General features: G+C 44.3%; 1 protein-coding gene across 4 annotated transcripts in view; it reads left to right on the top strand.

Moving 5' to 3' along the window:
• MRRF (mitochondrial ribosome recycling factor) overlaps positions 1-26,382 on the top strand; it is a 54,965-nt gene extending 28,583 nt beyond the window's left edge. For all 4 annotated transcript variants that reach the window (XM_007123603.3, XM_028493554.2, XM_007123604.4 and 1 more), the window contains 2 exons: positions 16,174-16,333; positions 25,808-26,382. In XM_007123603.3, coding sequence (XP_007123665.1) covers positions 16,174-16,333; positions 25,808-25,885 — 238 coding nt within the window. In that variant the 3' untranslated portion in view covers positions 25,886-26,382. The remainder of the gene's footprint in view (positions 1-16,173; positions 16,334-25,807) is intronic.
• Positions 26,383-27,339: the final 957 nt, after the last annotated feature.

Here is a 27,339-nt window from a genome sequence, read left to right as displayed (position 1 = left end):
TCCTTCTCCATCTTTCTTATAATGGTATGGGATTATATTACACGCACTCTTATGCAGTTGCTTTTCTTTTCTTTTTTAAAAAATTTATTTTTTATTTACTTATTTTTGGCTGTGTTGGGTCTTCGTTGCTGCACGCAGGCTTTCTTCTAGTTGCAGTGAACGGGGCCTACTCTTCGTTGCGGTGCATGGGCTTCTCATTGCACTGGCTTCTCTTGTTGCAGAGCATGGGCTCTAAGCGCCTGGGCTTCAGTAGTTGCGGCGCGTGGGCTCAGTAGTTGTGGCTCGCGGGCTCTAGAGCGCAGGCTCAGTAGTTGTGGCTCACGGGCTTAGCTGCTCCACGGCATGTGGGGTCTTCCCGGACCAGGGCTCGAACCCGTGTCCCCTGCATTGGCAGGCAGATTCTTAACCACAGTGCCACCAGGGAAGTCCCTGCAGTTCCTTTTTTTAACTTAATGTGTCATTGCTCTCTCTGAGGAGAGTTCTTCCTTACTCTTTTTAAGGGATATGTAGTGCTTGCATGTTACGTATAACATTAAATCGTTCTCAATTATTGAATATCTTGGTCATTTAAAATTTTTTCTCTTTTACTAACTGTGTCATAATGATCTCCTAAGGATCTTCCTGTTCTTCTGCTGGGAGTGGGAAGTGGTAGAGGTGGGACCGTAATTGGGGAAGAAGTGAATGGAATGTGGGGGCCTTGGTGTAGCTTTTGTTCCTTGATTGTCTCAGTGCTTGTCTGCACCAGTGTGCTGCATACTGCTGAGCTTCTTGGAGACATGGACACTTCAGGGCCAGACAACCATCTGCAACACACCCGAGTGACCCCTCCAGTCGTCCTCAGAGCCAAACTTGACGTCACTCTCTTAGGAAACCCCATTGATATTTGAAGGGCCTTCCTGGCTCACTGCATGGCAATAATGATATTAAGCAAAGTGACTACTTACTGAGTGCAAACTATATTCTAGGCCTTATGCTATATTATTTAAGTCATTCTGTTATTCCCTATTTTTTATACATGAGCTAAGTAAGCCTGAGAGAGGTTAAATAACTTGTTCAAGTTCATTTAGCTGATAAGGATAGAGCTGTGCAGGATTTAAATATGGGTCTGCTTGACATCAAAGTCTATTCTTAACGTCTATGGACCTCTGAGAGCACTTTTTCTTTTTGTAATAAGGGGCAGTAATTGGTATTTTAAAATTCAATTATATACCAACCCAAACCATGTGGAGCATAATTGCCAAAGCTCAAATCAGGATGCATAATCTGAAATGAATTTATGTGCCACTTGTTGGTGTGAGAAGCACCCTGGAATATAAAGTATTTGTTTTGTTTTGATTTTAGTTAACTTTTTGAGGTGTAACTTACATATAAAAAATGAACCCATTTCAAATGTACATGATGATGAATTTTGACAAATATAGGTCAAATATATATCTTGACTGTAACCACCATCTCAGTCAAGATGTAGACGAGTTCGGTCGTCCTGAAAGTTCCCCATGACCCTTTGCAAGTCCTCTGGCCCCAGGTGACCACTTAACTGCGTTTATGAGAATATAAAGTTTTTATGCTGAAATGTGAAACTTCTAGGGTATTTGTAAATTTATTCAGCAGATATTTATTAGCACCTACTATGTGTCAGGCATAGTTCTAGACATGGAGGACACAGCAGTGAATAAGCTAGACAAAGCCTCTGCCTTTGTGGAACTTCTACTGGGGAAATGGACAGTAACACACACATGCAGTGTGTGTGTCAGCTGGCCATATTTTTCTCTCTGTGGAGAAAAATAAGGCAGTGAAAAAAAATAAAGGATGTCATAGATGGGGGTAGTGAGCTGGTGCAGTTTTAAGTAGTGTGTTCATGGAAGGCTTCGGGGGAAGGCATATATGTAGATGTATGTGTGTGTGTGTGTGTGTGTGTGTGTGTGTATAAAGAGATTTATTATAAAGAATTGGCTCATGTGAATATGGAGGCTGACAAGTCCCAAGATCTGCAGTCTTGGGAGACAAACTGGGGACTCAGGAGAGCTGATGGTGTGGGTCTGATCTGAGCCTGAAGTGCCTGAGAACCAGGAGAACTGATGGTGTAGCTCCAGTCTAAAGGCCAGGAGGCTTGAGACCCAGGAAGTGCCGATGTTTCAGTTTGAGTCGAAGGCAGGAAAAAACCATTGTTCCAGCTTGAAGGCAGTCAGGCAGGAGGAATTCCTTCTTATTCAGGGGAATACCCTATTATTTTTGTTTTAATTCAGGCCTTCAACTGATTGAATGAGGCCCACTATATTAGGGAGGGCAGTCTGCTTTACTCAGTCTATTGATTTAAATGTTCAGCTCATCCAAAAACACCCTCATAGAAACACCAGAATAATGTTTGACTAAATATCTGGGTATACTTGTGACATATAAAATTAACCATCATAGTCCTAATAGACCCTTATAAGGATTTTGGCTTCTACTTGGAGTGAAATGGGAAGTCACTGGAGGATTTTGAGCTAGGGAGGGACATGATCTGATTTAGGTTTTGAAAGGGTCATTCTGCCTGCTATTTTGAGAATTATACTGTAGGAAGGCAAGGGTGAAAACAGGGACTGGTTAGGAGCTATTGTAGTAATCTAGGTATGGTGCCTGGACTAGTGTGGTAATGCTGTTGGTTAGAAGTGGTCAGATTCTGGGTACATTTTAAAGGAAAAGCTGCCAGGATTTGCTGACAGAGTGGTTGTAAATTTAGGAAGAAGGAACTCAAAGATGACTTCAAGGTTTTTGGCCTGAGCAACTGGAAGGATGGAGTTGCCATTTACTGAGATAGGGCAGATGTGGGAGGACAGGCTGGGTGTGAGGGAAGAGCAGGTTTTGTCCATATTTATTTTGAGATTCTACTAGACATCCAAGTGGAGAGGTCAAGTAGGCTGTTAGGTCTGTAAGTTTAGAGTTCTGGTGACAGGTGTGGGCTCAAGAGAGAAATCTGGGAAGCATGAACATGTAGAAGAAGCCATGAAATTAGGTGAGATTATTTTAGAGAGTAAATACAGAAGGGTTTGGGAACTGAGCCTTGGACAGTCCACATCAAGGTTTGTGGGTCAGGGTGATAAGGAGGAACCAGCAAGAGAGACTAAGTGGCCAGAGAACTAGGAGAGGGTGGGGTCCTGGAAACGAAGGAATTGTTTTAAAGGGGAAGGACTCAACAGCTACACCAGATATCGCTGACAGGTCAAGGAAGAGAAGGTCTAAGAATTGATCATCGGATTTAGCAACATGATTTATTTATCAGTTAATCTCTGGGTATAAAGGAAAGCACAAGGGCTTTGGGGTTCGACAGACCTAGGTTCAAATCCCTGTTCTCTCATTCTCTGGGTATATCAGCTTGGGTCCTCTGAAAACAGATGCCAGGACAGAATTAGTCGTGCGAGAGATTTATGGGCAGAAAGGCCTGTGAAAGAGACAGGGTGCAGGTCTGCCACTGGTGAAGAAAGGAAAAGAGGAGGACTGGGTAGAAGACGCCTCACACTGCAGTGCATTTCTGAGAAGGTCAGCCGGGCTGATGGGGCGTTCCTGAGCGAAGATTGCCCATCAGAGGAGTCCCTGTGCCACGGGTGGCCATTGGCTGACAGTGGCCTGGGGAATGTGCTCACTGTAGTGACCTTGGGCAAGTCATTAAATTTTGGAAGCTTCAGCCTCCTTATCTGTAAAATGGGCGTTATTTCTATGATTTTTTTTGAAGAATAATGGGATGTTATATGTGATACTCCTAGTGTGAGGCCTGGTGTGTCATAAATTTAAATTCCTTTTTCTTATCGTATTTGTTATTATCTAATTCTCCTGGTTAAGGAGTTCTTGGAAACATTCTTTTTCTGGTTATTTGGGAGTAAAACCAACGATATTTTCTTTCTGTTTGCTGACTGCTCTTTCAGTCCTTAACACTCTCTTTCCCTCTCTTCCTCACTAACCCCCTCCGCCAGCCCCATGTTCATTTTTTTTCCCTATCTTTTCCTCCATTTTTAGGGGTGGGAGGAGTTGAGTCATTATGTTGTAATTATCTTGGAATTTAAGTTGCTCAGGAACATTGTAGTTTGTTTGTTAATGAGTACTTGGTTTGTTCTTTGAATATGAATTATGGTGACCAAGACCCCCTGGAAGGTATATCCCAAGGAAGCAAATCCGCTGACTAGTCCTGCCTGTGGTGTGAGATTTGTGTAGTATTTCTGGAAAGGCCAAGGGACCTTGGCTTCTTGACACCCTCAGCCCACTGAACTGCTCCCCAAGGCCTCACAATTGTTGGATAGTTGCCATCATTGACTCCCACTTTTCCTTCAGGCATTGTTAGTGATGATAGACCTTATTCCTAGGCCAGGCTCCTGCCCTCAGACTTTGTTCCAAGGCGACAGCATGGAGGGGAATTCTCCTTGGGATCGGACCAGGCAGTTTCACCAGATTACAGTTAAAAGCCCTGGGTTGGGGCTTCCCTGGTGGCGCAGTGGTTGAGAATCTGCCTGCTAACGCGGGGGACACGGGTTCGAGCCCCGGTCTGGGAAGATCCCACATGCCGAGGAGCAACTAGGCCCGTGAGCCACAACTACTGAGCCTGCGCGTCTGGAGCCTGTGCTCCGCAACAAGAGAGGCCGCGATAGTGAGAGGCCCGTGCACCGCGATGAAGAGTGACCCCCGCTTGCCACAACTAGAGACAGCAAAACTAAATAAATTAACTAATAAATTCCTACCCCCAACATCTTCTTTAATAAAAAAAAAAAAAGCCCTGGGTTGTGGTTCTCCTAGGCTGGATTCTCTTTCACAGGTGTTTTTTCATAGCACATGCTGAGTTACAGTCTCTCATGGATGATGACCAGGTTTTTCTAGGGAGAGCAGCTGGTACGGCAGGGTAGCAGGGTCCGCAGGCTGAGTTAAACAGGGAGGGGTAGCTGCTGTGCAGCCAGGGAGAGCTGGAATTGATACCTGGAGGAGCCGGGGTTACAGTCAGAACAACTTGAATAAGAGAACCAGTGAAATGAGTTGTGTGACCTTAGGCTAGTTGCTTCAACTCTCTGAGTCTCGGTTTCCTCATCTGTAAAATGCGGTAGTAGCAATATTTACTTTTCTGAAAAGTTATTGGGAGAAACTCTTGTGGAGGATAAAGGGGAGAGGGAGCAGGAGTAGACAAGGAGGGCCTTTAGACAGGGATGCAGGTCTGATACCAGTGAAGAAAGGAAAGAAATTCACTAAATGAGAAATAGTGTTATTTTTAAAATCTTCCTTATCAAGTTAACTGTTGTTGCTGAGCGTTCCCATGACTTTTTCTGCATGGCGATTGTTAACTGTTATGGGGAAGCAGTTACTGCCATCCCACAGGTGAGGAGATCGAGACACGCTGCCTGCCATTAAGCTTTCCACCTAGGAGACAAGTACTGTTCAATGGCGAGAACCAGATAGGCATATGGCATCTTTTAATAGCTTTACTGAGATATAATTCATCCATTTAAAGTGTATGATGCAAAGGTTTTTAGTATATTCAGAGTTGTGCAACCATCAGCACGTTCAGTTCTAGGACATTGTTCATCACCCCACAAAGACATCCTGAACCTACTAGCAGTCACTCCACACTTCACCCCAAATCACCCTCCTAGGGATTGCTCGAGGCAACTGCTAGTCTGCTCTCTGTCTCTATAGATTTCCCTATTAACACTTCATATGAATGGAATCGCACAGTATGTGGTCTTTTGTGACTGGCTTTTTTCGCTTAGCATAATATTTTCAAGGTTCATCCATGTTGTAGCATGTATCAGTACTTCATTATTTTTTATTGCCACATAATATTGCATTGTGTGGGTATGCCACATTTTATTTATCCTTTCATAAGCTGATGAATATTTGAGTTGTTTCCTCTTTTTGGCTATTACGTATAATGCTGCTATGAACATGCTTTCAGTTCTCTTGGGTATATACACACGAGTGGAATTGCTGGGTCATGTGATAAGTCTGACTTTCTGAGGATCTGCCAAAATTTTTCACAGGGACCACACATTTTACATTCCTACCAGTAATATTTAAGCCTTCTAATTTCCCCATTTCTTTGCCAGTACTTTTTGCTGTTACTGTTATTGTTATTACCATGCTAGTGGGTATGAAGTGGTATCTCATTGTAGTTTTGACTTGCATTTCCCTAATGTTAATGATGTTGAGTATCTTTTCATGTGCTTGTTTGCCATTTGTTCATCTTTAGAAAAATGTCTGTTCAGGTCCTTCACGCAGTTTTTAAATTGGGTTGTTTGTACTTTTGTTGTTGAGGTGCAGGAGATCTTTCTATGTTCTGGATACTAGACTTTTATCAGATTTATGATTTTCATCTCTTTAATTATAAAAATAATACACATTTATTGCAAAAATTCAAATCCTACAGAAAAATAAAAAGTTATTTTATGGTTCCCCAAATATTCTTCCCAGAAGTAACTCTTGGTAAGTTTAATATATATCCTTCCAGATTTGAAAAGATGCATACAATGGATTTGAGGATATGGGGAGGGGGAAGGGTAAGCTGTGACGAAGTGAGAGAGTGGCATGGACATATATACTCTACCAAACGTAGGGTGGATAGCTAGTGGGAAGCAGCCGCATGGCACAGGGAGATCAGCTCAGTGCTTTGTGACCACCTAGAGGGGTGGGATAGGGAGGGTGGGAGAGAGGGAGACGCAAGAGGGAAGAGATATGGGAACATATGTATATGTATAACTGATTCACTTTGTTGTAAGGCAGAAACTAACACACCATTGTAAAACAGTTATACTCCAATAAAGATGTTAAAAAAAAAAGAAAATATGCATACACACACACACACACACACCCATATTTAGTTTACATAAACGGGATTAAGTATCTGCAGTGCCACAACTTGCTTTTTTTGTCTTAACAGAATCTTCTGTACATCTTTTCATGGCGATCTCATTGTTTTTGTGCCTGCAGAGAAGTACCATTTTGAGATGGGTATAATACAGATGAGGAAACCGGGGTTCAGAAAGTTAAGTACTTTGTTCAGGGTCACAGATTAGTAAGCAGAGGAGTCATTATTCAAATCGAATCTGTTTCCAAAGCCCACGTTCCTGCCACACTATCACATTGCTTTTCGGGCTGCTGACCTGGAACCTCCCTCCTTCTAGCTCGGTGGCCTCTTTGTCTAGCTGCTGTATCGCTTTGTGGATCTCGTACCAGGGATAGTGTGTATAAGGTGCACATTCTAGGAAATATTGATAATACCCTCTTCTTCCATAAGTCACATACATATAAACCTTTAGTGATGGTGAAAGGAAAAAAAATCGGAAGAGACCGCCTAATGACCTCATTTGGGCTGGGGCAGCCACCAACTGCGTTTGAGCAACTGTAGCTGCTTTTCCAGCCCTTTTCATGCCCTCTGCCTGTTCGCCATTGCTGCTTTCCAGGGCCGTTCATTCATTCATTCTGCTGGAGGACTTCCAGTACAGTATGTTGTTTCTCTCGACTTCCAAGCCTGGCGAGCCTCCGTGCAGTTTTAGGATGGCTGCTTTCTCTTCACCCAGCCTGTGGCTTTTTAGGAGAGCCTCCTACTATTCAGGTCCCAAGTGTGTGGAATGGGGGCCCCCTCCCTGCACAGATGTTCTGTCTGAAACACACAAGAAAGTGCAATCAGGAATCAAGAGCGGAGCATGGGCTGCGGAGAAAGTTGCCATCAACACCTGTGCAGAAGCTGCGCCCAAAAGGACAGGCTCCTGCTCCCGCTACCCCTCTTCTGTTTTCACCCTTTGTGTCCTGCACCTACTTACAGAACCTGGCAGTTGGCCGCTGGCGATCAGCTCACTGTTCTACTGTCCCCCTGTAGGGACTCGCTTTCTCCTTTCTCCCCACTGTGCTTAGACTTGTAGGGGAGCCGGAGGAGTAGCAGTGAACTGTGTGTCTAAGCAGGCCTTAGTGAACGAGCGGTGCTCTCCACGTCACTGCAGCTAGTAAGATTAGCTGCTTAGATTTGTCTAGCCTCAGCAGGGAGACCTGGAATTCACGAGTCAGGCTGCACTGGGCTCAGATCCCAGGTCTACCAGGAACTTGTTGTGTGGCCTTGGGTAGGTTACTTGATCTGTCTGAGCCTCCCTTTTCTAACCTGCAAACACCAGGTAATAAGACGACTGATGTCATAGGAATGATGTGAAGGTTCACTCAGCTAATGCGCAAAGTGTGCGTCATTTCAGGGCCTGGCTTGTGGGAAGAGCTCTGCAAATGTTAGCCATTGTTATTCTGATTGAAGGGGGGGAGCAGGTGGCACTGGGGCTAGAGGACTAGGCAGTTATCCGTGGGCCCTTGCTGCGATCATAATGTTTCCTCCTTCTCTCCCTATCTTGCTTTATTTTCTTTTTTTTTTTTTTTTTTTTTTTTTTTTTTTCGGTACGCGGGCCTCTCACTGCCGTGGCCTCTCCCGCTGCGGAGCACAGACTCCGGACGCGCAGGCTCAGCGGCCACGGCTCACGGGCGACCGGGGCTCGAACCCGTGTCCCCTGCATCGGCAGGCGGACTCGCAACCACTGCGCCACCAGGGAAGCCCAACTTTATTTTCTTCATAGCACTTACGTGTCGGTTTATAGACTTACGTGTACTCTTTCTCTCCTTCACTAGAATGTGACTAGGCCAGTTTATTTACCTCCTGTTAAAATAAAACACAGTGTGTGCTTGTGAAACAAACAAACAAAAAGAATGTGAGTAGGTGGCGCTTCGTCAGTTTGGTTCCTTGCTGTATCCCTAGAGCCTGAAACAGGAGCTAGCATGCAGTGAGCACGATATGCAGTCAGTGTGCCCACTGCCACTCCAGGCGCTATTTGTTTATTAACTGCTATATTCATAACCATCTTTTGAGGTAGGTATGTCACTGCCCCTGTTTACAGATGAAGACGCTGAGTCACAGGGAAGGGCAGTTCTTTGTGCCCAGTGTTCCACGGTTAGTAAGGGGAAGGACAGGCGTCTTTCTCAGAGCCTGGGCCTGTAGCCACTCTGCTCTACTCTCTCTCTCTAGTGGGAGACTTCACTATTATTTTTATTACTGATCTGATTGACAGCTTTTAAAATAGTCAGTACCTACACATGCAGAATTCTTTAACCATGATCTGTCATTCGCTCTTAACATTAACTGTGGAAGAAGAAAGGTAACATTTTTATTACTCCCCACCCCCGACCCCATTTACAGGTGAGCAAACAATAACAGATAGTGTTTCTTGAGCATGTCACCATGACCCGCACATTTAGTAACTCTTTTAATCCTTACAACAATCCCATTAACTTAGTGGTATTATACACATTTGACAGATGGGAACACTGAGGCAAAGAGGTAAAAGTACTTGCCCAGGGCCATAGGTCTAAGCAATGATAGATCTGGGCCTCAAACGCTGGCAGTCTAGCTTCAGAGACTGTTCTCCTAAACACTTCAGTAAACACCCTTCTTTGTGATCTGGGGAGGAAAAGTTAATTGTCCACAGTTACCCAGCCTCTAAGTGGCAGAGCTGGGAGTGGAAGTCAAGTCTGCCTTGACCGCCAAACCTGTGCTCTTTGTCCTGTACACAAGAGCTGAGGTAAGAGTTACCTCCACATATCCCTGGACTTGGGTTTCCAGCCTTCTGCGGTGACAGGGAAGGAGAACATGAGTGACTTCATCAAGGTCACTCAGCTGGGAATGTGGAGCTGTGACCCTGACCTCAACCTCGTCCCTCTTTCCATCGTGCTGGGCTGTATTTCAGGCTGGCATGTCTGGTTTAGCCAGGCCTCAGTCACAGGACAGGCCTTTGAAAGCAGGTGCCCACTTGTGTCCCCAGAGAAAACCGAAGGTACTGCTGATGGTAGAAATCCTTCCAAAGTGTGTGTATGATTTCCTTCGGGCTAGAAGGACATCTCGTGTCTTTATGAGACATGTAAGACAGGCTGGTGAGCTGCCGGGGGTGGGGTAGGGTGGGGATGGGGGCGCTGGTGAGGAAAGAGGGGAGGGAGAATTGTGTCCCTAGGAGCATAGGAAGTCTGGCTGGGCTACACAAACAAAAACATTTCCTTCGGGGCCAGCGGCCCCAAGGCATTGGGCAGCGCCCACCAGCAAACAATAAAGCAGGGCATGTGTCTGCTGCTGATTGCAGGCCAAAGCGCTGTTGGCGGGGAGTCTCCCAGCAGCCCAGTGCGGAGGCGGGCAGCAGGCTTTCTCTTGGTGGAGCTGTCAGAGATGCACTTCCACAGGCTGTTTGTTCCCTGGAAGTGGGGCACCCTTCTCCCTCAGCCTCCTGCCTCCCGTGGCCCCCATGCCCGCTCGCGCTCTTCCCGTTCTGCCCCTCGCTGCCCACCAGCCACTCAGTACCCTAAGTTCTTAGTGACTGAATCCTTTTTGACTGCCTTCTCCCCGAACGCTCGCATCCTGTCGTCCCCCAGCCTTGGAGATTCTGTAGTAAGGAAAGTGGCCACCCCGTATTGAGCTGCTGCAGAGCATACACACTGGCCACGGGCCGAGCCCTTGCCACCATCATTTCATTTAATCCTTGCTTCCACCCTCTTAGTAATATTCTTACTTCTATTTTACACATGAAGAGACTGAGTCAGGAGAAGTTGAACAGCACGCTCACGGGTCTGAAGCTAACAAGTGGCAGAGATGCCAACTTAGGTCTTGCTGGCTCTAACACGTGTCCGTTCTACCTTTTTAAGTCCCCTTTAAGTGACCAAAGATCCTTTTGAAGTCTGACATATTATACTGGGCTGGCCAAAAAGTTCGTTTGGGCTTTTCTGTAAGATGTTAACGAAAACCCAACCAAATTTTTTGGCCAGCCCAATAACTGGTTTTTACTGCAGTTGCCACGCTGAGCGTAGCTTCCTCTGATGTACACCTGATGAATGGCTTTGCACGTGTCCCGTTCTCGTTGAAACCATAGGAAGTATCATTTCAGGCGGGGGGACTGTCTGCTTTGTGAGTTACCAGAGGGGCATGCCCCTCGGCTTATTGTTCGTGGGAACATGCTCAAGGAATTTTGCAGGAAGCCCCCATCCAGGATGTTACTGGAAGACCCGCCTGATGGAATTTGTACAAACAAAGTGTGACCCTCCCAGCTCAGCCGAAACCCCTGCCTTATGCGGGGAGGCTCTCTGACCCTGGCGGAAAAGGCTACTGTCTTCACCACCCAGCTGAGAAGCCGCTACAGGCTAGGCCCTGAGCTCCCCATCCGCGGGCCTAGAGGCTTCTGGGCAGACTTTCGCCATATCCTTAGATCTGGTTCGTACATTGGTTTCTGCACAAAATACAAGTCTGATCACGTTTCCTCTGCCTCACTTAGACGTGTGTGATATCCCATGTTGTTCTTAGAAACAATCTACTAAGACTCTTTCTTTTTCTCGCCTTTTTTTCTTTTCTTTTTATTGTGGTGAGATATACATTAAAAATCTACCATTTCAGTTATTTTTAAATGTACAGTTCAGTGGTATTAAGTACATTCACATTGTGGTGCAGCCAATCTCCAGAACTCTTTTCGTCTTGCAAAACAGTAACTCTGTACCCATTAAACAACAACTCCCCGTTCCCCGACCCCCCAGGTCCGGGATAATCACTATTTTACTTTCTGTCTCTATGAATTTGACTATACCAGGTACGTCATATAAGCAGAATCATATAATATTTTCCTTTTGATTCTAGCTTATTTCACTTAGCATAATCTTTTCAAGGTTTATCCATGTTGTAGCATGTACCAGAATTTCCTGCCTTTTTAAGGCTGAATGGTAGTCCACTGTGTGTTCCTACCCCATTTATGTGTCCATTCATCCATCAGTGGATCTACTAAGCCTGAATACGGCATTGAAGGGCCTGCGTACTAGTCTCGCCCTTGCCAGCCCTGCCGGCCTCCTCACTGGACACAGTCTTTCTCCTCTGCTTTCTGTGCTGCAGCCACACTGCCTTTCTTCAGTTCCCCCAGAACTTTACCTGGAAAAAGGCCTTTGTTTTACACGGGCCACTCCTTCTAGTGGGAATGATCTTCCCTAGCTTCTCCACTCTTCTTCATCTTAACTTGAATATCCCTTAACTTAAATATCTTCACATTTTCTTCTGGAGTCCCACAGGAGAGCTTGCTCAGCCTCCTTTCCCCTGCTTATTTTCATAGAGCTCAACATGTCTTTATTATGCTTCTTACCACTGTAACTTATTGATTAATTGTGCGTGTGTTTGTTTAATGACTGCCTTTCATGCCAGACTCCTCATAAGTAGAGGTTGACAAGTTTGTCTACACTGCTGGACTGAGCCTCTGGAGAAGTTGGACCAGGCCTGCCTCGTCTCTGGAGCTCCTCAGCCCAGCCCGGGATCTGGCAGGGAACCCCAGGGCCTCAGCCAGTGCTTGATGAGTGAGTGCATGCCAAGTGCAGAGCCGGTGCTCAGAACCAACCGGCTGAGCCTGGAGCCTGGAATACAGCTAGCCTGTACTCACAGAACCCTGTGAATGCGAGATGGAGATGATCAGATGTATTAATCACTGGTTTGGAAAGGAATTAAAATATTTCCGTAATATAGTATGTTTCTTTTCTAAAACAGATGTGCCCTCGTTGTTTCATGAGGAAGTAATTAAGTGTGTTTGATTAAAACATTCATAAACACGATCAAATTTATTCAAGGCTACTATATGTTGCTATCTTTATTGTTGGTACTTTATATAATGTTGTGTGTGCATCTCCCAATCACCCTGTAAGGTGTTTTTATTATCTTCATTTTAGAGGTGAAGAAACTGAGGCTGAGAGAGATTAATTAGCTTGCCCAAGGATAGTCAGCTTCTGAGTGGTAGATACAGGAATAAAATGTCTGTCTTGACTTCAGAACCAGTGCCTTTCCATCATCCTGACTGCTTCTGATCTTGTAATTTGGATACCTTCAGCTCGACACCCGGAACCAGCATGCAGAGATGCCTCTCTTCCTCTCAGCCCTTCCTGTGCCTGGTGTCCCCTCCCCCTCCTCCCCCCACCTCCACCACTGCACTCCCCTCTCCATTTCCTTAGAATATTGCCTCTGTTTTTGCATCCTGAAACTGAAATATTTTTGTCAGTGTCAATAATTGAATACTATTATATATGGAAACTGGCGTTATTAGTGTAGTAAGGTCACATTTACATTAATAAATATTAAAAATACACTTTATTAAGGCCAAATTACATATATTATGAATTAGTTTTCTTTATATAGCCATTTATTCTTAAGGGTTTTTTGAGTCCCAGTTTATGTATTTTTGAATGTGTGATTTTTATTTCTCCATGTAAAATATAAATATAACAATGTAGTGAAAAAGAAGTTGGTTAGATAAGTTTTTTATTTTATTAAAGATTGTCTAAAAGGCAGGCTACCTATTTCAAGTTACATATGAAATATAAGATTGAAATACTTCTCTGTAGAGAAGTTAAAAGGTTTCTTACAGACTTAGATGCATTTATTTTCTGCCCCTCCTAGTATTTCAGCAGGATTAAGTTTTTTGAATCAGTGGATCAAGTTTTAATTTTCCTGTTCCTTCCTTATACTGACATATGCTTTGGCAGAACAAAAAAGAGACCTAAACATGTCAGCATGATTTTTGTTCAATGAATTTAAAACCATAAAAGTAACAAGATCTGATCCAAATCCCTAAACTCCTGACATGGTGGTTTTGTCCTTTTCAGTCCCAAGATTCATATTACTGACTTTGAAAAAAGCTTTGTGCCTGGAAGCAGAAGTTACGGCAGCAGCGTATAATTTATTTGAAATAGATTGCAAGGGGCAGGCAGCATGGAGTAGTGGGAAGAATACAGGCTAGAAAATTCTGGATTTGAATCCCAGTTCTGTCACTCAAGCCCATCTGTGTACCTCAATTTCCTCAGTGGAAAATGGGGGTTTTAGAATCTAGCTTGATAAGTTGTGAGGTTCAGTGAGGTAAAGTACTCATCTGGCATTGAGGGGCTCAATAATGGTAGTAATCAGGATTAGTTTTATTTTGAGAATGTTTTAAGAATTTGAGAATTTTGAGAATTCAAATAGCTGGCACCAGAAGGATTTATTTATCACATAGCTGTCAACTTGTCCTCAGAGTTTATTCTTTCTCAAAATTCTTTAATTTTTTTTCTCATCCTATCAGGAAAAAAATACCAGGTAAATGCCACTAAATCTTTAACACCTGTCTGTCACCGTTTCACGCGGAACATATACCCAGAACTTGGGATTATCCTTACTAAACCAAAGCCACGTAGATCTGAGGATCAGGAACCATATGCCAGTGATCTCCAATTCAGGACCCAGGAGGCAGAGGAATTTTTTTTTTTTTTTTTTTTTTTTTTTTGCGGTACGCGGGCCTCTCACTGCTGTGGCCTCTCCCTTTGCGGATCGCGGCCTCCGGACGCGCAGGCTCAGCGGCCGTGGCTCACGGGCCCAGCCGCTCCGCGGCATGTGGGATCTTCCCGGACCAGGGCACGAACCCGTGTCCCCTGCATCGGCAGGCGGACTCTCAACCGCTGCGCCACCAGGGAAGCCCGTGGACCTTATTTTCTTCATCTATAAAATGGAGTTCATGATCTTACAAGACCCTCTGTGATACAGCTTTCCAGCCTCTTTTCTTGTTACTCCCTTCTCTGTTATCTGTGCTCCAGTCAGTTCCTCACATGAACATGATCTCGTTGTAACTTAAAGCCTTTGTACGATGCTCTTTCTTCCTCCTGGAGATCCCTACCTGTACTGGCAACTTTGCCCTCATTCTTTAGATCCTTGTGGTATATTAGGGTAGGATGGGCAGTGCTATAGTAACAAGCAACCCCCAAATCTCCATTTGTAAAACAACAGATTTATTTCTTGCTCCTGATGCATGGGGCGCTGTTCATCATAGTCTCTCTGGGGCCTAAGCTGATGGAAGCTCCCTCCCAGCTTGCACTGCGCTGGCTTATAAACCTTCTGCCCTGAGGCGACACCCATTCTGCTCACATCTCATTGGCCAAAGCGAGTCGCACAGCCACACCAAACTTCAGAGGGGACGGGAAAGTGCATTCCTACTGGAAGGAATAAAAGCCAGAATATTAGTGAACAAACCTAATGACTACCATGCTTAGATATTATTTCCTCAGGAAAGCCTTCCCTCCCCACACTGACCCCTCCCCAAACTCAGACACGCTCTATTGTAAAGGTCTGTTTACTTAGCTCTCTCCCTAGCTAAGCTCCCTCAGAACAGGACAGAGGTCTGTCACCTTCATCGTAGCACACTCTGTACAGCCAGCACTCTGACAGGTAGTAGGCACTCAGTGCGTACACGACCAAGAAATGAAGGCAGGACAAACATGCTAGACTACTTTGCTGGCTTGTTGTGATGATTAAATGTGAATTAGGAATAATAACTGCTTCATACAGTTGTTGTAAGGGTCAACTTACACAAACTTATAAAGTGCCTGTCGCAGGTGTTTATAATAGGCCTTCAATGTGCTCGTTGTTATTATGATGAGGCTATTAATAATAAAAATAACTGACATTAAGCATTTTTAATCTGCCAGACACTCTCATGGGTGCTTTATGGACGTTAACTGGTGCAGTGGTTCTCACATGTTGTGTCTGGGTCAGTGTTGAGGTCATTCACAAGTAATTTGCTATAATAATAGTTAAGATTCTTAAGGTTGCTGCTTATTTGCTTTGGGTGAGTTAGAGGTATAGAGATGATGCTATTTCTGTAGCATCATCATCCATTGGCACCGCTTTCTTTAGCTGGAGACAAAGGGGTGGAATTATAGCTAATAGTTGCTTCCTTTTATTGAGCACTTAAAATGTGCCAAGGTCAGTGCTAAACAATATACATGCATCATCGCATAATCTTCACACCACCCATTTAAGTCAGGTACTGACTATCCCCATTGTACAGATGGGAACTCTGAGGAGGGGAAGTCAGCTATGCATCTGGTAAGGGGCATGGCCAAGATTTGACTTCAGGCCTGCCTAGACTCCCTGGCTCGTGCTTTTAAGCAACACTCTTCTTACTGGCTGTTCTCAGCTGTCTCACCAGGAACTTTCCTTGACCTTGAGCATCCCCATGGGCGTGTGTCAGGAACGTGAAGACCCTCCACCGGCAGAGAGGAAAGTTACAAACTGCTGAGCTAGTGGACAAAGTGATGTTGAATTCTTGGCTGGCTGTTAATGTGTGGGATGATTTTGTTGAATGTTCTTTTGTCTTTTATCAGAGTAACCAGGGAGCACAGGGAAATGCTGGTGAAACTGGCTAAACAGAACACCAACAAGGCCAAAGACTCTTTACGGAAGGTTCGTACCAACGCAATGAATAAGCTGAAGAAGTCGAAGGACAAGGCCTCGGAGGACACCATTAGGCTCATAGAGAAACAGGTACTGTTGCCAACAGATGTAGTGCTTATGTATCTGACCCAGAAGATCACTTGTTCATGTCTGAAGTGCGGAGAATGAAAATGGAATACTCCTAGTTCTTTCACTGATGGGATCGGTATTGGCTATAGTCTCTGTTCTGGACCTGGCCCTTCACGGGACCCTGGGAATAAGGAGGAGGAGAGGAAGCTGCTGACCTTCCACTGTGTTCCAGGCTCTAAGCTGAACGCTTTAGAGCACTTCATTTATCCTCGTCACTACAAAGCTGTGAGGTGGGTGGTGAGGAAACTGAGGTCCACAGAAGGTAGATAACTTGCCCAAGGTCACACTGCCGGTAAATGGCGGCAGTGCGATCCAAACCCAGCAGCTGATCTCAGAGGCTATACTCTGATGCTCTCCTGTCTGTGCTTGGTTGCCTGGGTGTGGAGAATTGGGGACTTGGCACTGTTCTTAGTGTGCTGAGTAGCGGTACTTCAACAAGTCTTACAGGAGCTACTGGAGTGAAATAGTGAGAGGCGAGGGGGAAATGTTGAACAGCATGTGTACAGGTATGGTGATGGAAAAGAACACCATTCACTTAGATAACCGTGGCTTGGACCCGGGATGACACTGGGAATGGACAGAGAAGACACGTCCAGAGGTTCCCACTTTGGCTGTGCATCTTTATCAGTCATCCGTGGCCACAAGAATGCCGTGTAGCAGAGTACCTCAAAACTCAGTGATTTATGTATCAAGCATTATTTCTTATTCTCGTTTCTGTGGGTCAGCTGGGATGTAGCTGTTCTAGGCTGGGCTCAGTGTACTTGCCTTCAGATCTTGGATGGGGCTCAAGTCTGCTGCACATCTCTCCAGTCTTCTGGAGTCAACAAGCGTCCCAGGGCATCTTTTCATGGCAACAGCAGATGCCAAGAGCATAAGCCCAGCTCCTCAAGTACGTTTTAAGCACCTGCTCTTGTCACAACCCACAGTCCACGCAAATCTCATGGGCCAAGCCCAGCACCACCGGGGCAGGGAAGTATATATGTTCATGGAGGCCTGGGGGAAGGAGTGAATACTTGTTGAACAATAATCTAATCTATCATCACAGCATTCCAGTCACTTGAGGAGCTAATAAAAATATGTATAGAGGGCTTCCCTGGTGGCACAGTGGTTGAGAGTCCGCCTGCCGATGCAGGGGACGCAGGTTCGTGCCCCGGTCCGGGAGGATCCCACATGTCGCCGAGCGGCTGGGCCCGTGGGCCATGGCCGCTGAGCCTGCGCGTCCGGAGCCTGTGCTCCGCAACGGGAGAGGCCACAGCAGTGAGAGGCCCGCGTACCGCAAAAAAAAAAAAAAAAAAAAGTATATCCTCCCCTCCCCTCCCCCTCCACTACCAGAGACAGAGTCAGTGAGTCTGGGGTGGGGCCTAGGGGTATGCATTTTAAATTGCTCCCCAGGTAATTCTGAAACAGGAGCTCCCTTGAACGATTATTTTTTCAGACAGTGGGGCCTCACACTTGTGTTCAAAAGATGGCTGTGGTGGCTGGGTGGAAAATGGATGGTAAAGGGCAAGGCTGGAGGCCCGGAGGCTGTTGCAGAAGTCCAACCAGGAAATGATGGTGGCCTGAACTTGAGTGGTACCAGTGGAATTAAGACGGGAAGATGAATTTACCAGTCTTGAGGAGATAGAATTTTTAATGTTTAGCGTAATATAAAGGGCTTTCCCAAAGCCTCCTCGTCCACAATAAAAGCATTATGTTAGGAAGAATGAACAGGAGTGTGGCCAGGATGGGGAGTAAAAAGGGAAGACGCGGGAGGCTAGGAGAGCCGTTAGGGGGTCATCAGGAGGAGGCCGTAAACTGGCTACTACTCCCTTCTCTTAGACTCGCAGTTAGAATGCTAGTCGTCGACCAGGCCCAACAGTCACCCAGGGGAGAATTTTAGATGGATGCCTGGCCCGCTCCTGCATTTTCTGATTCAGTAGGTCTGCCTAGGAATGTGCTTTTTTTTTTTTTTAAAGATGTTGGGGGTAGGAGTTTATTAATTAATTTATTTATTTTTGCTGTGTTGGGTCTTCGTTTCTGTGCGAGGGCTTTCTCCAGTTGTGGCGAGCGGGGGCCACTCTTCATCGCGGTGCGCGGGCCTCTCACCATCGCGGCCTCTCTCGTTGCAGAGCGCAGGCTCCAGACGCGCAGGCTCAGTAGTTGTGGCTTACGGGCCTAGTTGCTCCGCGGCATGTGGGATCCTCCCAGACCAGGGCTCGAACCTGTGCCCCCTGCGTTAGCAGGCAGATTCTCAACCACTGCGCCACTAGGGAAGCCCAGGAATGTGCATTTTTTAAGAACTCCCAGATACGCGAAAGCAGACAGGAAAGGTAGTGACCTGGAAGCATTGCAGCAATACCCCTGTAACGGCACCAGTGTTAGAAAGAGGTTGTTCCGCACTTGATGTCTTATAACCTTGGAGAAGTTTCTTGACTCCGTGGACTCTGTTTCTTCTGTACAAAGGGATTTGTAATTCTTCCCTTGAAGGGTTGCCCTGGGATGCTAGAAGTACCGTTAGAGTATGTGACACCTAGCCCCTCGGAGCGCCCTTCCTGACCTCTTTGTTCCCTCCTCTTTGCCTGCATTAGCTCACAGAGGTTCAGAGACTAGCCCGGCCTTTTCTGAGCACTGCCCAGGCCTTGTAAGAGTCTAGCTGGGGCAGCTCCTTGTCTGCCTCCCAGGGAATTCCATCGCTGCAGTTGACACTTGGTCTTTGTGTTGCTTCCTGGTGGTGAGCCTGTGGACCTCTGGGGCCTGTCAGGCACTCCTCACTCAGCAAGTCTGGGCATCTGCCTCAGGGACCAGAGCCCACGCTCCTTGAAAAAAGGAAGAATGATCAGATATCCAGCAATCTCCTTTTTCTTTTTTTTGTGATCTGTCTTCTTGTACTTTTAAAAAAATTATTGAGGTAACATTGATTTATAATACTATATGTTTCATGTATACAACATTATATTTTGACTTCTGTATACATTACAGTGTGGTCACCACCAAAAGTTTAGTTTCCACCCGTCACCATACAGTTGACCCCCTTTACCCATTTTGTCCTCCCCCCACCCTGCTTCCCTCTGGTAACTACTAAATCCATTCTCTTTATCTGTGTGCTTGTTATTGTTTTGTTTGATTTGTTCACTAATTTTGTTTTTTGGGTTTTTAGTTTTATTATTTTTTTATACCAGCACTCTTTTTTTTTCTTTCAATTTATTTATTTTTATTTTTGGCCGCGTTGGGTGTTCGCTGCTGCGCGCAGGCTTTTCTTTACCTGCGGTGAGAGGGGTCTCCTGTTCGTTGCGGTGCGCAGGCCTCTCGTTGGGTGGCCTCTCCAGTTGTGGAGAACGGGCTCTAGGCACGCGGGCTTCAGTAGTTGTGGCACACGGGCTCAGTTGTTCTGCAGCGTGTGGGATCCTCCCGGACCAGGGCTTGAACCCGTGTCCCCTGCATTGGCAGGCGGATTTCTAACCACTGCTCCACCAGGGAAGCCCCTATACCGGCACTCTTGATAAAACCTACTTGACAAAGATCTCGCCCGAAGCCTTCACTCATTAGCACCTGCCTTTTCACCTTCCTCTTCAGATTAGACTTTTTTATTCCGTGCTTATTACTGTTGATTATTATTATTTTCCAAAATGAAAACAACTTTATTAGTTTTTTTCTTATACTAAATTAATAGATGTTTAGTGTATATTAAAAAATTAAGAAGAAAGTAATTGCAGTCTCATCACCCAGAGATTACCCTTGTTAACATTTTCTTGCAGGCCTTCAGGTTATCTCTGTAAACACATATGTAATATTACAAGAAAAAGGATCATACTATATATACTACATGATATATCCAGTGCAATAATCTTTATTATTTAAGATATTATCACTTAAATATTAGTTCTTACCGTTGTTGTTAATAACTTTATTTACTGTGATATGGTTAAAAGTTTGCACGAGAAAACACTCAGTTGGGACTTCCTGGGGGTCCATGGTTAGGACTCGGCACTTTCACTTATAGGTTCCGGGTTCGATCCCTGGTCGGGGAACTAAGATCCTGCAAGCCATATGGTGTGGCCACGAAAGGGAGGGAGGGAGGGAGGGAATACGTTTTATGTCTAACCTTTATGGATTTTTTTTCTCCACATATCTAAGTAAAGCCACTGTAATGATGGTCATTTTTTTTTTTTTTTTTTTTTTTTTTTTTGCGGTACGCGGGCCTCTCACTGTTGTGGCCTCTCGCGTTGCGGAGCACAGGCTCCGGACGCGCAGGCTCAGCGGCTATGGCTCATGGGCGTAGCCGCTCTGCGGCATGTGGGATCTCCCCAGACCGGGGCACGAACCCGTGTCCCCTGCATCTGTAGGCGAACTCTCAACCACTGCGCCACCAGGGAAGCCCGATGGTCATTCCTGTTCTTTCATTCAGATAAGTGTTTTCTTCATCCCACACTGAAGGGATACGTGAAACAATGTTAACATTTTTGGTAATGCCTTCAAATGGGGATCATTTTGTTTAACTTCTTACGGAAAAGCTTGAGTAAAGTAAATATTAATTGTCTTTGCACGCTTCATTTTGTTCTTTTTCCCCAACAGAAGGCACCGATCTGGAGTTTTGGGTGTGGTTTTTTTTGTTTTTATTTTTTATTTATTTTTTTAAATAAGCAAGGCAGAGGCTGATTGTTGCTTTATCAAAAAGTTTTTTTAAATGTATTTGTTTACTTTGTTTCTGAGCAGTGTAGGCTCATTGTAGAAAATGTAGAGAATTCAGAAGACTGTTCTTAAAAATGGAGAAAAATTCACCCCATAGTCCCACATTTGGGGATATTTCTCCTTCCCCCCTCCCCTTTTTTAACTACATAGTTTTTAACATGATTGAAAACTTATAGTTTACATACAATTTTGTATCCAGGTTTTTATTTTCTGTTTAGCATTGACTATTAGCATTTTCTTTTCCTTAAAAAAACTCTTTGTAAACAGCCGCATTCTGATGGTTGCAAAATAGTCCATCTTGTGGTTATACCATAATTCACTTTCATAAGCCCTCTTGTTGGACATTTAGTTTGTTTAAACATTTTTTGTTATAAATAAGGTTGCAGTGAATATTTTTATAGATAAATCTTTGTTGAAATGACTTCCCTAGGGTAGAGTCTCATGTGTGGAATTATGGCACAAAGGGAACGCATATTTTTAAGGTTCTTGATACGTGCTGTCTAAATCACTTGCAGGGTGTTTAGAATATGTGTATTTTAAAAATTTTTTGCCTTTCTCATCCCTAACATTTGAACCTAAAATTTTTAATGTGAACTTAAAATGTTGCTCATCTTAGAATTATTGTTTTTACTTCCACACTCTGCAGAAAAGATTTAGTTATTCTTTCTATAAATCCATAAACCTTTCTAGAGGATAATATGGTAGTATATACCAAAACCCATACAATTTCTGATTCATTGACTTAGGGATTTATTTAAAATAAGTTATCGAGAATCTTATCTACAGCAGTGTCCATTGATGTATTATGTATAATAGAAAACTGGAAACTGTCTAAATTTCTGATAGTAGGAAAATAGCTTGTTTTACATCCATTCGCTGGAATCTCTATATATAGACAGTTATACTTTACAGATACAGTAAATGCTTTTGGAATGTATTTTTTTAAGCTAGGTTACACTATAATATTCCATTTTTGTAATGAAAAAGTATCATGTATGTGAAAAAGTTGGCAGCTTATTTACTTCAAAATGTTAATGGTGGTCATTTGGATTATGAACAATTGTAATTTTATTCTTTGTGAAATTTTCTTTTTTTTTTTTTAATTTCCAAAATTCTTTTGAGTCAGATTTTTTAAAACTGTATTATAAAAGTGTTTCATCTTTGGTATATAAGAATAAAAGGATTCAGTTGTAGGTCCTATTCCTGCAGTCATGTCTGATTCCCCACCTCTCCTCTACAACCTTCCCAACCCCCAGCCCAGGCCAGCTCTGCTGAAGAAGGACCAGGGTCTTCCCACTTGGGACTCTGACATCTGTCAGCCTGCTGTTTCACCTTCACTTTAGTTTGCTATAAATGGGTCTGCTGAACATTAAAGCACTTGGCAGAAACCACCGGTAAATCTGGCCAAGATCCTTTCACTGCCGCTTTTTTCTGAGAAACAGAGCCGCTCTGAAGTGAAGCTGGGTGCTAGTGGGGCTGAAGGGCTCCTAGCAGACCGTGCAGGCAGGCAGGCAGGCAGGCTGGACTGAGTGAGGCAGTAGGTGGGAGCAGCACCCACTGGCACTGTGGGCGCTCCGAGCTTTGCTCCCCAGGCCTGGCCCAGGGGCGTGCTGTGTGCTCTTAATGGGCTCCCTTTTCTGCCTCTGCCTTTCATTTTCCTGAACATACAAGGAGCCAACGTGATGACAATGATGATCATGACCATGACGTGACGATGGTGTTGATGATGACGTTATCATCTTTATGAGGCAGGATGCTGTAATGGAAAGGGCTCTTGCTCTGGAGTCAGACTGGGCTGGATTCGAATTCTAGCTCTTTCACTTCTCAGCTGTTAAGGTCAGCAAATGGCTTCACCTTTCTGGGCCTGTTTCCTCATCTGTAAAGTGGGAGAAGTAATGCCTATCTCACAGGATTGGTAAGAGGACCAAATGACACAACATACTTTAAAGTAGCTAGTATGGTTGCCGGTCTTCAGTAATTGCCCTCTTTGTCCATCCTACTCCTCTCTCTCTCAACCTTATGGCTTTGAATATGGGAATGGGATTAACTGTTTTAATGAGTCTAGCACAGCCTCCCTTGAATGAGGAAGGACTAGGCCAGGTTCTGTGGGCTCCCCAAAGGGAGTAGCAGCACTAAACTGGCAATCAGGGCTAGGTGAGTTCTTGGCTCCGTCATACCACTGACTTTTTATGTGATCTTGGGCCGCTTAGTTAACATCCTATGCCTTGGTCTACTCCTGTAAAATGGGGTAATACCTGTCCCACCTGCCTTATAGTATAGGTATGTAACGTTGGATTTGAACGAAGTAACAGAGGACAAAACATTTCTGCATAGTGTGAACTACTGTGCAACTGTCAGGTGAAATCGTTAATATTCACAGTATATTAAAGGGAGATAATAATAGTATTTCATACTTTTTGAGGATTATGTGAAATGATGCATGTAAAGTTTTTAGCCCAGTGTTTGGCTCCTAGTAAATAGATGGCTGTTGTTGGTATCTTTGTTGTTGTTAATCATCGTTAAGATGGAAAAGATGAACTTGCAGGTGGACTGTCCCAAGGGCATTTTGTGCCCATACTATGGCAGAGTTAGTAAATATTTTCATCAATTGATTAATTTGAAAAGAAATCAGAAAGTGGTAGTAAAAATCAGAGTAACACAAGCAACATTTGCATAGCAAATAACCAGTTTAAACGTACTTGTATATTCATGATTTTGTTTAACCCTCACAGTTACTCTCTGAGGAAGGGACTAGCATCCCCATTTGAGAGATGAGGAAACTGAGACTCAAAGTGGAAACGTGCACGTTGTCACCCCACTGAGAATTTAACCCATGACCCAGGTTATCAGATTGTTCCTGTAGGTACTCTTCCTCCCCCCCAGTCCCAGTCTCTGTCTCCAAACACCATTTTTCCAGAGGAGGCTTGCAGCCCTCGTTCCTGGCCATCCCAGGCTGCCACCCTGCAGGTGCTGAAGTGCTGCTGGGCACCACGCCACACCCCATGCAAGGCGGCTGCTCGGGGTGGGGGCACAAGAAGCCTGCCAAGGGTTTGTGTCGGCTGAGTGAGGAGGCCCAAGCGGCTGTTTCAAGCTGGTCCTGTTCTGGAGAGCCCAGCAGCCCCAGCTCTCCCCACTACAAAATATGCAGCTGCTGCTACGGCAAGAACCTGGCTGTCTCCCTGCCTGGGACCAATTGCTCCAAATCCTTTCCAGGGCATTTATTTCCCAGTTCCTGGCCAGGGCCTGTGGGCTGCAAATAAAGATGTCACACAGCCGCTGTGCTGCTGAACACACAGATCCTGGGCACCACGCAGCCCCCTTCAGAGCTTCCTGCCTGAGGCTTCCTGCCTGAGGTCCCTTTACACATGAGAGGGAGGCTGCAACACTCACTAAATTTTGAACTGTGTTTTGTTTTTCATTCTTTGAGGGAGTATATGTTTATTGCAGAAAATGTGGAGAATATAGAAAAGCACAGAAAACTAATAATTATTCATTTAGCAAATATTTCCTGAGCACTTGCTATGTACTAAGTTTTATGCTAAATGTGACAGATACCGACATGAATAATACATTTCCTGTCTTCCCATCACTAAAAGATAATCACTATTAACATTCTGACACATTTTCTTTTAGTTTAAAAAATATGTGTATTTTTAACGTATTTGAGATCATTTCTACTATGTATATACACATTTTGTATTCTGCTTTTTCTTTAATTCAAGGGTAACATGAGCATGTTTCCATGATATTATAAATAATATCTTGAAACATTATTTCTTTTTCTCTGATTACAAAAGCAATCCAGGCTTGTTATAAAACAGACATTTCAGAGCTATATACTGGAATGTTATTTATATTTATACCCTCTCCATGAGAAATAGACAGTCTTAACCCTTTTTAACGTCTGTATGTATTCAATTACATGTGCTGTCATTTTAAATTTTCTGATTTATGATTATAAGCTTTGGTATATATCTTTGCATATAGAACTTAAGAACATTTTCTCGGATTCCATTTATGTGGTAATTTCCCAGTTGAGAGAGTTTGGGGTTAAAAAATGGTAATAAGAACATTTGCATCAATATGAATTCCTATCAGTGATATGTGAGTTTATCCATTTCACCATAGCTCTGGTATTGAATATTATAATTAAAAACCACAATATCAAATTTTGTTAACTATGATAACTAAATTATATCTTGTTTTAAATTTGCATTTCTTCAGTGTCTATTGAATTTTCCATGTTTGTTAACCAGAGGTACTTCATCTTTTTTCAGTACTTTTTTTCTGCTTGTCTATTGGGATCTTAATATTCTCCTTATTAATTGGTATGAGGGCTTTATATAGCAGAGTGTCTGAGGTGTAGGAAATTCTAGATGTTCATTAAGGGACAGATAAGACTGGCTTCTCTGCACTCTGTAATAATAGTTAACTATTTTGGGCTGTGCAGTCAGACTACCTGGGATTAAAGTCTGTCATTGCTGCGTTCTAGCTGTGTATCCTGAACAAGTGATTTTTAACTGCCTCAGTTTCCTCATCTGTGAAATGGGAATGATAATACTATCTCGTGGTTTCTATTTCTTGCCGTTAGGAGTCAATAAGCGTATGTATACAAAGTTCTTAGTACAGTACCTGGCTGGGATGCAATTCTTGTGAGCTTTTGTCACCATTATTATTTCCCAGATAACCTTTCATAATTCTGGAATATTTCTTCCCCTCCCCTTCTCAGCCCCAGTTATCAGGTTGTCTCATTTTGTGTTTCTGCAGATCAGCCAAATGGCCAATGACACAGTTGCAGAGCTGGACAGACATCTGGCAGTGAAAACCAAAGAACTCCTTGGATGAAAATCCCCCAGGGGCCAGCAGTACTCCCAAGCCCAGTTTCTAGTGGATCCCATGGGTGGCAAATTGGCACCTCTCTACCCCATCCACACGGAAGGCTGTCACCATACACTTGTCAGTCCTTGGAAAGCCCAGCCTTCCAGTGAGACACTGTTGATTCTCTTCCTCCTGTCCCCTGTCCACCCCATCTGCTCTGGACCTTCTGGCCTGGGTGGCCCTCAGAGAGTCTCTGTTGCTGACAGAGGGCCTTTACTTGGGTCATTTGCCTTGACTGTGACGTCCCCGAGCTGTCAGGACCATTGGCAGGCTTAGCACTGCCTGCTCCTCATCTTGGTAGCCTCCTTTTCGTACAATTAGTCAGGCCCTGTCCCCACCTTTGAACTCTGCTTGGGACAACGTGGGCCTTCACCTGTGCCTGGATACCTTTGCTAGAGGCCCATTTCCACCAAACAATAAAATCTAAATAAATTGATTGGAAAGAATAACAACTGCAAAGGAAAGGATGGAATCAGTCTGAGTTAATGATCTCTAAGTACCTATGTATAAAGCACCCAGAGCAGTGCTTCTGCCTCTGAGTCATCACACATGCTCTTTTCTCTGCCTGGACCATTCTCCCACTCCTCACCTGGCTGGTCCTGTTCATCCTTGGCTCTCAGCTTGGATAGCACTTCCTTGAGGAAGTCTTCGTTTTTCCCCCAACCTAGGACGCCTGTTATTGGCTCTTCTAGCACTGTCCATTGCTTTTATCTGAGCCTTAATTGTTCTTTTTGATAATTAGTCTGTATGTTTTTAGTTTCCTTAGAAGTTAGCATAACGCCTGGAACATAGTAGGCATTCAGATGTGCTGTGAATGAATTGCACATAGTAGCGACTCAATAAATGCTGGCTTTTTTCCCTCTCTTTCTGGTCTTAACACGGTTATGCTGTCATTTTCTACTCTTTCCTTTGTTCTCAACATTTACTTGGTAATGAGATCCCTGTCCCCAGGGCCTACCTGTTATTGATGGACAAGTGGTTTATTGTGGCTCATCTTTGGGTACTAGGTAGGTTAAGTTAGGTGTTCCCCCCCCAGTAATTTTTTTCCTTTGTTCTTTTGTTCCTTCATTCATTCCTAATATAGCCATCATGAGCTAGATACAGTTCTAGGTAATATTTTTTAATCTTCACAGTAAACTCACAAGATGCGTATTATCTCCATTTTACAAATAGGAAAACTAAGACTTGACAATATTAGATAACTTGCCCAAAGTGTTAGAGGTTTCCTTATTCATCGTCAGTCTCATTCTACAGAGAGGGGAGAGCTCAGAGAGGTTAAGTTTTTTTGCTTGGGGTTACACAGTTAGCAACTGGCAGACCTGGGGGTCACGTTGGGGCCTGATCTCAATCGTGCTCCTCCCACTTCATCCTGCTGCTGTCACAAACGGGGAGCACCAGCTTTGTGCCAGGTACTGTGCTCT

Source organism: Physeter macrocephalus, chromosome 9, assembly GCF_002837175.3.
Source record: "Physeter macrocephalus isolate SW-GA chromosome 9, ASM283717v5, whole genome shotgun sequence".
Taxonomy (NCBI): domain Eukaryota; kingdom Metazoa; phylum Chordata; class Mammalia; order Artiodactyla; family Physeteridae; genus Physeter; species Physeter macrocephalus.
The sequence above is the reverse complement of the archived record's forward strand: the minus strand, read 5'-3'. Positions and strand labels throughout refer to the sequence as shown.